The 11,951-nt window shown below is 39.7% G+C and overlaps 1 protein-coding gene across 1 annotated transcript in view; it reads right to left on the bottom strand.

The window, feature by feature from the left end:
- Nucleotides 1-3,601: 3,601 nt before the first annotated feature.
- Nucleotides 3,602-11,951, bottom strand: part of gtdc1 (glycosyltransferase-like domain containing 1) — a 49,072-nt gene continuing 40,722 nt past the window's right edge. The window contains exons 8-11 of the mRNA XM_049594363.1: nt 7,886-8,030; nt 5,372-5,442; nt 5,191-5,282; nt 3,602-3,865 (exon numbers count right to left, since the gene is read on the bottom strand). Coding sequence (XP_049450320.1) covers nt 3,791-3,865; nt 5,191-5,282; nt 5,372-5,442; nt 7,886-8,030 — 383 coding nt within the window. The 3' untranslated portion in view covers nt 3,602-3,790. The remainder of the gene's footprint in view (nt 3,866-5,190; nt 5,283-5,371; nt 5,443-7,885; nt 8,031-11,951) is intronic.

The raw sequence follows: 11,951 nt of genomic DNA, 5'->3' as shown, positions 1-11,951 counted from the left end.
GCAATGGCATGCTACCAAGTCAAATACAACAGGCTACAAAGCTTGCATAAGCAGGGTCTAGCTACCAGCACTCAAACATTACATCAAGGCACAATGCTAGCATTAGCAGTGCTAAGCTACAAGTAAATACACGACAACAGGGCACAAAGCTAGTATTTACAGTGCTAAGCTAGCTGTTCATACATGAAAACAGGGCATGAAGCTCACATTAGCAGGGCTAAATTACCAATACAAATACAACAGGGCACAAAGCTAGCATAGCAGGGCCTAGCAACCAGCACTCAAACATTACGACAAGGCAAAAAAGCTGGCACTGACAGTGCTAAGCTACCAGTTCATAGACAACAACAGGGCACAAAGCTACACAAACAAAATTAGTATAATTTAAACTGCACCTTTAATGTAATACTTTGTTTTCTTATCCTGGGTTTTGTCAAACGGTGGTAATAATGAAACTTACCTGAGTAAAGTAAATGCTACATTAGCGACTAAACAATCAGCATTCAGGATCTAAAGCTAGGCCAACAGGGTAAGCTAGCTAACATTAACATAAGCAGGGAAAGCTACTTACGATCCAACAACTTCACAGTGAGTAGTGGACCAGGAAAAGCTAACAAGGGACAAAGCTAATGTAGCATTAGCAGGGTTATCAAACATCAGCTAGCAGAGCAGCATTATTGAGACTTAAGAGCAGAACTGTCCCCTGGGAAGACCCTCACTAAACTAATTAGCAGTGTTAAGATATGAGCTATATTCAACATCAGCAAACACAGGAGCATCACAGAGAACTGCTTTGATTCTGATGTTGTTAACAAACATAATCTGGTGAGAAACACTTTATGTTTGACTGTTTAACAGTCGTGATGCTAATGAATCTGCTGTAGTGTAATGAAGAGACGAGTTGATGGGACATCAGGTCCATCAGATGTCAAGGGGGAAATATTAATATTAATAATCACACATCCTCACCTCTGTGTGTTTGATGCTGGAGGTGTCTGAAGGCCAATCAGAGCGCTGCAGAGCTGACAGGAAGAAACCAGCTTCGCTCCTCAAGCGTGAAATTAATGTCGCTGTTCTTTGTTGATAATCCAGCAGTTTTCAGAAAAGCCTCAAACCAAACTGCTGCTCTGCTTTTATACATTTCTCTTCTCTGAGATGCTGCTGGAACACAACTTTCATTTCTTTACAAACTCACATTGAACCACATCATTTCATGGCTACACATATTCTAGACGTGCTCTTCATTGTTTCACACACATTTCTCTTAAATACAGTTGAAAAATAATTATTTCCTAAATGTTTTCTTCTCTCTTTAAAATTAAATTATTATTTATTTGAACAGTTTGTAAAGAAAAAAAATGTTTTTGTTTGAAAATGAATAAAATCACTAAAACCTTATCAAAATACTGATTGATTAATTTTCTGTATTAATTATTGTCATGATCATTTTTAAAAACAGCATCACACAGTGTCACATGACCAGGTGAAGGTGATGATGTTGTCCTTAGGTGAAATGTTTCACCTGCAGCAGACTGTGTCCGTGTGTCTGTTAATAAACAAACAGCTGCTCTGAACACACACATGGTCCTCACAAACATGTAACTGGGTCAACTGACAAAACACTACGGCAACAATAACCAGCCAAAATACATTAGAGGCTTTTGTTCACTAACAGAACTCTTGTTCTCATTCGGTTAAAAATGTTTCTCAGAGCAGATCTATAGTAGCAATCATGAACCATGTCAAGGTTATCAATAAACACACATTTTTTCCTTCTCTCTACTGGTTTCACATTAATTCTTTGGGTGTTTGTTCGAATTTAACCTGCAAATAAACTAAACTGACAGATACTCTAGGTTTAGTTAGCTTAAAAGTCCAGTTAGCTTAAAGAAAGCTTGAAAGTCCAGTTAGCTCAGTTAGCTTCACAGTCCAGTTAGCTCAGAGTTAGCCTTAAAGTCTAGTTACCTCAGAGTCAGCTTCAAAGTCCTGTTAGTTCAGAGTTAGCATCTAGGTCCAGTTATCTCAGAGTTAACTTAATAGTCCAGTTAGCTCATATTAGCTTCAAAATCCACTTAGCCTTGGGAAAGCTACAAAGTTCAGTTAGCTCAGGATTAGCTTCAAAGACCTAGTTAGTTTCAATATCCCGTTAGCTCATAGTTAGCTTTAAAGTTCCATAAACTCAGAGTTAGCTTCAAAGTCCCTAGTGTTAGCTTCAAATTCCAGTTAGCTCAGCGTATGCATCTATGTCCAGTCAGCTCAAAGTAAGCTTCGAAGTTCAGTTAAATCAAGAGTTAGCGTCAAAGTTCTTAGTGTTAGCTTCAAAGTCCACTTAGCTTAGGGTTAGCATCAAAGTTCAGATTGCTCAGAATTAGCTTCAAATTTTAGTTAGCTCAGAGTTAGCTTCAAAGTCCTTAGAGTTAGCTTCACAGTCTAGTTAGCTTCACAGTGTGAACAATGAAGCTGTAGTACAGTCTGTAACCACCACACAGGTCGATAGTGACATCAGTGTGGAACTGAGGTCACGACCTGATGACATCGTAAACCTCCAGAACAACTTGAGACTAATAAAGTTTTTACTGGCGAGTTCATAAAGCACAGAAGCATTAAAGCTTTTCATTGGCCTGTTAATACACACGTTCACTGTGTGTGTGTGTGTGTGTTAACATGTTGACTCTACACATCTCACACTGCTACCCTTCTTTAGTGGCAGAATTGTGGGGGTCTGAGTGTGCTCAGGGAGGACTGTTGTGTTGAGAGGACGGTCTGAGGAGGTTCTGGTTGAGGCGTCTGAGCGTGCTCAGTGGCGTTGCTGCTGTCGCTGTGGATCAAAGTGTGATTAGAGCGTTCTCTCCTCTGACCTGAGGTCAGTTATAAACACACAGTGGTTGATTGGTCTGTAGCTGCAGGAGCTGGATCACTGACCTGAGGCCTGGAGCTGTGAGCTGCTCACACATCTTAACTTCAAACACAAAGACAGAAAACCGAGCCAGGATCAGTTCTTAGTGATGAGACGAGCTGCTGCAGCTTCTGAGGACTGAACATCATTTATTACCTGTTTAATATTTAAATTATTGGTTTATACTTTTTCATTTTTGAACAGACACCTTATTGAACAGGCAGCAGTGAACTGATCAGAAACATGTCTGATAAAATCTTATTTATGTTCCAGCTGCAGTTTGTGTCTCTGTGGAGTGTTTAAGTGTGTCTCGGAGTGAACCTGGCTGCAGCTCAGGTGGGGCTACAGACACAAACCACAGCCTGGCTGCCGCTCAGTCTCTGTGGTCAACAACACCACCACAACAGCACAAAGGGTAAAAATGGATCCAGCCGGATATATGAGGTGGCACCGCCTGTGGAAACATGAAAGCTTTTACACGTTAACCCCCCCTCCTCCACCCAAACCACACACATAAAAGAGAGCGAGAGGACGAGGACGTTTACAGGTCCAGACTCGGCGTCTCCGGCCCGCCGTGCTGCCTTTGATTCTGGGCTCAGAGGTGCCTGAGACGCTCGGGCTGGAAGTCACCGCTGCTTTCTGCGGGACATGGCGCAGAGTCAGGCATGACGACAACCTCCAAACCATCCAGAGCTAATGAAGGCACAGTGCCCGGGTCCGCGGTGTGTTCAGGGACTCCAGAGCTAATGAAGGCACAGTGCCCAGGTCCGCGGTGTGTTCAGGGACTCCAGAGCTAATGAAGGCAGAGTGCCCGGGTCTGAGCTGCCGTAGTGCGTTCGGGGACATCAGAGCTAATGAGGGCAGATTACCCTGGTCCGAGCTGCCACGGTGCATTCAGGGACACTCAGCTGCCAGTAGAGTCTCATAACGCTCCTTCAGAGATGTCCAGGAGAAGACGGAGGTGTCAACCTGAAGAACAGAAGAAGATCACATTTATTAAATCTAACAAGCTTAAAGGGACAGTTCAACATGTTGGAGAACCAACTACACAGAATGTTAGCTCCAGCTAGCTTCTAGTGCCAACTGGAGTGCAAACTGAACCCAGAAGCTATGCTAACAAGACCCAGAGACTAACTCTTAGCAGAGTGGATCTATAAGTTAATGCTAAGCTAACTGGACACAGAAGTGAAGTCTTAGCTAACTGGACCAATAAGCTAACAGGACCTAGGAGTCAACTCTTAACTAACTGGACCTATCTAACTGTACCTAGAGACTAACTCTTAGCTAACTGGACTTAGAGACTAACTCCTATCTAACTGTACCTAGAGACTAACTCTTAGCTAACTGGACTTAGAGACTAACTCCTAGCTAACTGTACCTAGAGACTAACTCCTATCTAACTGGACTTAGAGACTAACTCCTAGCTAACTGGACCTAGAGGCTAACTCTAAGCTAACTGAACCTCTAAGCTAAGTCTAAGCTAACTGGATGTAGAAGCTAATTTTAGCCACCTGGATCTAGAAGCTAGTACCAAATTCCATTTACCTCCAAAGTCGATGGTTGGAGCTGAGAATGACGTCACACCTGAGTTGACGTGTTCCGGTACAATTAGCCGGAAAAACCAAGATGTTGTAGGCAATACCTGTTCTAGCCAGATTAGCCATTGTTAGCGATACCAGTTGATAAGAACACACTATGCTGTATTTGGCACATAAAACACTCTAGCAACACGTCCACAGGTAGAAGTTGGACAGGTCTGTGTAAGACTGTTTAAATGAGACAGAAATGAAACAGAAGTGCTGATAAACTTTATGACTGCGGCTTCCACAACTATTAATACACAAGCCAGCCATATTGGATTCCGAGGTTGGATGTGGTGAGATCCCACATACAAGTTGGAAATCCAACTTTAGGGGGCATGCAATTTAAATTTTAGACTGGGAACTCGAAAATTGCAACTTTCCAGTGCAAATGGAATGCAGTATAACTCGCTAATGCTAACTGGATCTAGAGGCTAATTTCAGTTAACCAGACCTAGAAGCAAACTCTATGCTATCTGGATCTGAAAACTAACTCTTGTTTAATTGGACCCAGAAGATAACTCTAAGCTAACTTAATCTAGAAGCTAACTCTAGGCTAACTGGATTTGAAATTCTTGGTTAAAAGACACTATCCCGATGCATCATGGGAAGCATAGTATGCAGTGTTTTAGGACTAACAGTCAGGATATCTCCCTCTTTGTTGTTCGGATTTTGATCATTCTGATTTTAAAGTTTTCATTTTCAGTTGGTTACCTTGACTACGTGTCTGCGGACGATGTCGGGCCTCCTGCAAAGTCCCTGCAGCCGTTTACAGAGCTGCTCAGGTGTGGAGTACAGGTACTCTGCTGTATTGAAGACCAGAGAAGAAGAAAGTGAAACTGCATGTCCCACTATTATTGAACCAGACTTCACTTTAAAATCAGCTTTTAATTACCTGGAAATATTTCGGGATACACAAGAGCCTTCGGACACAGAGGATAACAGCCACAATGAACCGCCTCTAACCTGTAAAACATTATAAAATTTAAGTTTTAACATGTAAAAATGTTTTCAATTCAGTATCTGAGGAGGTCATTAACAACAGCAAATAAAGAAACAGTTCACCTCATCTCTTCCTCTCTGACAGTCAGATGTTCAGATTGATACCACTCTCACGTCTGTACGTTAAATATTAAGCTGCAGCCAGCAGCCGGTTAGCTAAGCTTAGTTATATCTGTAATATCTGGTATGTTTGATCTGTCCAAAACTGAAGAATAAAAACAAAACTTTTTTACAAGCAAGTTCACCATTTGTGGTTTGTACAGATACAACATGTGAGAACATATGCTGATAATGTGACTAAACCTCACTGAACAAGTCTTGAAACACTGAGCTACAGTGACCCTGATATTTAAATATTCTGTGTTGATAAATAACTTATCAGTGTTGGGTCTCCTCGTCCTATTCAAACAGATGTGACTGCAGCTGTACTGTGATTAACATACAGAGCTGTGATGTGTCGGGCTCCTGAATGTGTCTGATCTGGATTATTCAGGTCACTGTAGTGCTGTGATGTGAATCAGACAGAATGATGTGAATGACTTCATCGTCACCGAGGGGCACTGATCATCATCATTAATCACATTAAACTGATTTCAGCGATAATGAGGATGAAACTCTGCCGACACCTCAGCAACTCTCACTGATTCTACTGTTTCTACTCTGACAGAGGACATGATGACAGGCTCAGTGTGAGCTGGAGCTTTTATAAGCTGTGGTGTTAATATAGAAACACTGAAATATAATAGTCCATGATGATGCAGTGTAATGATAATAAAATAATATTATAGTACAGAGGCCTGTGGAAGAACAGCAGCCATTTTGTGTTCTCCGCTCTGACAGAGCACCGTGTTAATATTGAACATGTTAAAGTAAACCTTCAGAAACACACTGTTTGTATGAACAGCACAGAGCAGCAGAGCGCTGTGGGGGTGGGGGGGTCCCTCCTGGTTTTGGATCAAACACCCCCCTCACATCCTCAGGGACAACACTTCCTCTCTTCTCTGCTATAATTAGCTCATGACTTCATTATCACAGTGTGTCGTCGCATCACATAAATAATACTCTGATTATTCATTTGCATCCAACACACGTCACCGTTAGCTTCACTGTGGACGCTAATACTGCTAACTCTGCTAACACTGCTAACCTTAGTCCAACACAACACACGTCACTGCTGTTAGCTTCACTGTGGACGCTAACTCTGCTAACTGTAGTCCAACACAACACCTGTCAACACACGTCACTGCTGTTAGCTTCACTGTGGACGCTAACTCTGATAACTAGGCCCTGACTCACACCCTGCAGGATGTCAACATGATGCTGCTCCTACTCTCATGGACCACAGCGCCACCTGCAGCTTCCTGACCTTAAAACTTTTATTCTCTAATTAACTGCAGTCATTGTTTAATTAATGACCTTAGTCCATCGCTTCTTCTGTCATCCTCTGCTAGCAAAGCATGCTAACATGTGACTTCAAACGGCTCCTGTGTATTCTAACATGCTAGCGGCACAATGCTACCATGCTGACATCCACATCATTTGAACCACTTCGACGTCTGGCAGTACTTAAACTTTTCGAACAATGTTTCAAGAGAAAATATTCAAATTGACGCCTTTCATAATTTAATTTATGGAGTTCTTTTGCAATTTATTGTAGGTATTTCATTTATTCTTTTTCATGTTTTCATGTTAAGTATCTAAGTATTTTATTTCATCTATTTGTTATTTTATTTCTGTGTTATTTTTCAATTCAATGCATTTATATTTATTAAATAATTTTATTTCTGGGTTCTTTTCTCATTTATTTTTGTTTTATTTATTTGTATTAGTTAAATGTAATTAATTATTAAATCATGTCATTTTTTGTTTTTGTCTGACTGAATGTATTTATATGTATGACAGTGTTTTCTTGGAGTGAAGCCTCAGATATAAATAAATAAATATGTGAACATGAATCAGGTGAAGATCAGACGATCAGACTGCAGCCTGACCGCCTCACACAGCCGTTTGATTGGCTGCTGTTGTTGAGCCTGAAGCTACCTGCAGAGTTCAGGTGACTGAAGTTTGACTGAAGTCTGGTTCACAGGCTGAGTCCACCTGCAGGTCTCTGCCAGGTCTCCTTCAGAGGAGGACACCTTCGTCTGATCATTAAAGGCACCACATGATGTAAAGATAAAGAGTCTGAGGCTCCGCTGGGCGACACACTCAGGTGACACGCTTTGAGTTTAAGACATGTTGCTTAGTTGAGTTTTGTAAACCTCCTGTGGTTGAGCTCAGAGACCAACTTTAACTGGAATTATTTTTATTATCCTTATTATTATCGTTATTATTTTCAGATAAAATGACAAATTATTACTTATTATTGACAATAACAATCATGAGATAAATGGCGGTGAATTAAACTCACATGGCGACTCCAAAGAACTCGTGTTTGGCTGTGGAGACGACCACGTCGGCCTCACTCAGCACTCGCAGGTAATCCTCTTTGGAGGACAGGAAACCCCAGTTCAGTATGTGACCGTCTAGCAGACGCCTGGCCTCCGAGAAGATCTCTGCAGGAAGACAGCAGCCGAAGAAGAAGAGACGTACAGGTGAGTCTGTCACCAGGTAACGTCAGCTCACTGAGATTGATGACATCACATTCACAGTTTTAACATTAACGACAAAATGTTCATGTTATAAAAGGATTCTGTTTCAATAATTAACTTTAACGACTCAGTTAGCGTTAGGGCTGCCCCCTAATGGTCGACCAAACGTTAGTCAACCAGAAAGGTCACTAGTCGGCAAAATTTCATAGGTTGCTTAGTCACAGAAAAAACAACAAACACGAAACTCTATTAGGAGCTGCACCTTGTCAAAATAAATCAAAATATATATGACTGGACCATGTGGGAGTTTAATTTGAAAGGACAGACACAGGAAGTGTCCACGCTCAGCAGTCAGACAGGAGTCAGGTTAATCTCCAGGGCTGGTACCTGCGGTTATTCCACAGGCTAGTTAATAACATGTCGGGCAGGAAATCCAAAGTGTGGGATCATTTTGAGAAGGTGAAGGACGAACCCAAGGTGATATGTAAACTCATCTTCATTGGTCGACTACAAACATGACGTATCATCTGAAACATGGAAGTAGCTACATGCCCATTAGCCCACAGCGTCATTAACAGGCGGCTCGCTCAGTGTGTGACGTGCACTTGGAGATAAAATATAGGCCTATATTAATGAAGGTTCATTAGTACGGTTTTGTATTTCTCTGTAATGTAGCACAGTGTTAACAATGTTACTGATACTATTCTTTCTCACACCTTCAACTCAAACCACCAAAATATATCATTTAATAACTAAATTAATATCATTAACGTGCAGGAGACTAGTCGACTAATGGCCCTGAATGATGACTGTTGGTCAACTAGGAATATTCTTAGTCTGGAGCAGCCCTAGTGAGCATCATCACATGTTTGTACAGAAATAAAACTACCACCAACATAAACTAAAGATTTTTCTTTTAGCCTCTAAAAATGTTTATCATTATCATCCTTGTTTGTTTTTGTGTGCAGGCTGCAAGTAAATAAGTTGTACTTCATTTCTAATATGAAATAAAATAAAAGGCATAATATCAGATGACAATGACGCCATAAAGGAAAGAAAATATTAATTAGACAAAGGAGATTAAATGTAAATGGAATTATATATTATTATTAATATGATGATATATGTAATGAGGGTTTTCTTTCTAATAAACTCATGAACTCAGAGGTTTAATAAATAATAAAAAGAGTGTTTTGTGCGGACCGACCAGGAATAAATAGAGAGAATGAGACCGAGAGACGTTTTTAAAAAAAAAAGCCAGACGTTTATGAATGTGGACGTTTATGACTGGAGCAGAAAGAAAAACAGGTGAGGGGTGAAAATAATCAATACTCTGACCCTATTAACAAAATCAAAGTCGATTAAAATTGTCCTAATGTGATTGCCTTCCCAGCACTCATAAAGCTAATCAGAGAATATGAAGCTGAATTTACGGTCAGTGTGTTTATGCTGCAGTAAAACTTTACGTCTCAATATCTCAGAGTGTGTTTGATCAGAGTGTGTTCATTACGTTAAAACACACACGCACACACACTCGTACACACAGAGTCATTATAGCATCATCAGCTGATGATACACGGTGTGTTTTATCAATTAAAAAGTGTCCTGACAACCTCTGACCTCTGCAGAATCTAATAACACAGAAACTGAGACTGCAGTAAAACATCAAGTCTCTAAAGGTGAAAGAAAAGTCAGAGCAGCTCCAAACTTCATCAGATTAATGTGATGAAGAACCTCAGAACCAAACAGTCTGCGGCTTCGATGACCATTAACTTACTGCTGTTACCAGTACGACTGGGTATCTACCTGTACTGCACACCTGTATATGGTATTATGTTTATTCTCATAACGTCTGCAAGAACGAAGCTTTAGGTAAGAACATATTTTAGGTAAAAACAAATTTTAGGCAAGGACAATTTTTTAGGTAAGATCAAACTTTCGGTAAGAAATAAAATTTTAGTCTAAAATGTTTTTTTTGCTTCGAACAAATTTTAGGCAAGAACATATTTTGGATAAGAACAAATTGAAGGTAAGAACATATATAACATTATAACATATTTTAGGTAAAATAAATTTTAGGCAAGAACATATTTTAGGTAACAATTTTTTTGATAACAAATTTTTTTGGTAAAAGCAAACTTTAGGCAAGAATAAATTTTGGGCAAGGACAAATTTTTAGGTGAGAACAAATTTTCGGTGATGTACTTTCAGTAAGAACATATTTTAGGAACAAATTTTAGGCAAGAACATATTTTAGGTAACAATTTTTTTGATAACAAATTTTTTTGGTAAAAGCAAACTTTAGGCAAGAATAAATTTTGGGCAAGGACAAATTTTTAGGTGAGAACAAATTTTCGGTGATATACTTTCAGTAAGAACATATTTTAGGAACAAATTTTAGGCAAGAACATATTTTAGGTTAGAACATATTTTAGGTAACATTTTTTAGTAACAACAAAGTTTTTGTTTCGAGCAAATTTTAGGCAAGAATACATTTTTAGGTAAGAACAAATTTTTGGTGATTCACTTCAAGTAAGAACATATTTTAGGAACAAATTTTAGGTAAGAACAAACTTTAAGAAAGAACAAAATTTAGATAAGAATACATTTTGGGCAGGGACTAATTTTTAGGTAAGACCACATTTTCGGTGATATACTTTCAGTAAGAACATACTTTAGGAACAAATTTTAGGCAACAACATATTTTAGGTAAGAACAAATTTTTTGGTAAGAACAAATTTTAGGTACAAACAAATGTTACTGAATAACACAATATACATAAGGACACATTTTAGGTAAGAGTCAAGTTTTCAGTAACAGCAATTTTTAGGTATGGACAAATGTTACGTAACAACACAATTTACATAAGGACAAACTGTAGAAAAAATACATTTTAAAATACATACAAACAAAATTTATGAAAGAAACTTGAATCTAACAGATGTTAATTTAGTTATTGCTGCTTTAGAACTTCTTTGATTGTGTAAACATGGTGCCAGTACCAGGCTGGACCCTTTAGCCTTCAGAGCTGCCTTATTTTCTATGTGTCAAGACTCAGTGAGCTGCTGAAAACATTCATCAATGACTTCGCTCTACATTAACATGAAAACATCACACAGACACTGTCGATTCTTTGGGGTATCTAAGACCAATTAATCCATTTCTGTAGTGGTGTGGCAGTGTGTGTGTGTGTGTGTGTGTGTGTGTGTGTGTGTATATATATATATATATATATATATATATATATATATATATATAGGCGGTACGGTGGTGTGGTGGTTAGCACTCTCGCCTCACGGCAAGAGGGTTGCCGGTTCGATCCTGGGCGTGGGAGCCCTTCTGTGTGGAGTTTGCATGTTCTCCCCGTGTCAGCGTGGGTTCTCTCCGGGCACTCCGGCTTCCTCCCACAGTCCAAAGACATGCAGATTGGGGACTAGGTTAATTGGTAACTCTAAATTGTCCGTAGGTGTGAATGTGAGTGTGAATGGTTGTTTGTCTCTATGTGTCAGCCCTGCGATAGTCTGGCGACCTGTCCAGGGTGTACCCTGCCTCTTGCCCGATGTAGCTGGGATAGGCTCCAGCCCCCCCGCGACCCTCAAGAGTATGAAGTGGTTAGAAGATGAATGAATATATATATATATATATATAAATACAGTACAGGCCAAAAGTTTGGACACACCTTCTCATTCAATGCGTTTTCTTTATTTTCATGACTATTTACATTGTAGATTCTCACTGAAGGCATCAAAACTATGAATGAACACATGTGGAGTTATGTACTTAACAAAAAAGGTGAAATAACTGAAAACATGTTTTATATTCTAGTTTCTTCAAAATAGCCACCCTTTGCTCTGATTACTGCTTTGCACACTCTTGGCATTCTCT

This window comes from Epinephelus fuscoguttatus, linkage group LG13 (genome assembly GCF_011397635.1).
Source record: "Epinephelus fuscoguttatus linkage group LG13, E.fuscoguttatus.final_Chr_v1".
Taxonomy (NCBI): Eukaryota; Metazoa; Chordata; class Actinopteri; order Perciformes; family Serranidae; genus Epinephelus; species Epinephelus fuscoguttatus.
This window is presented reverse-complemented; position numbering and strand designations above follow the sequence as displayed.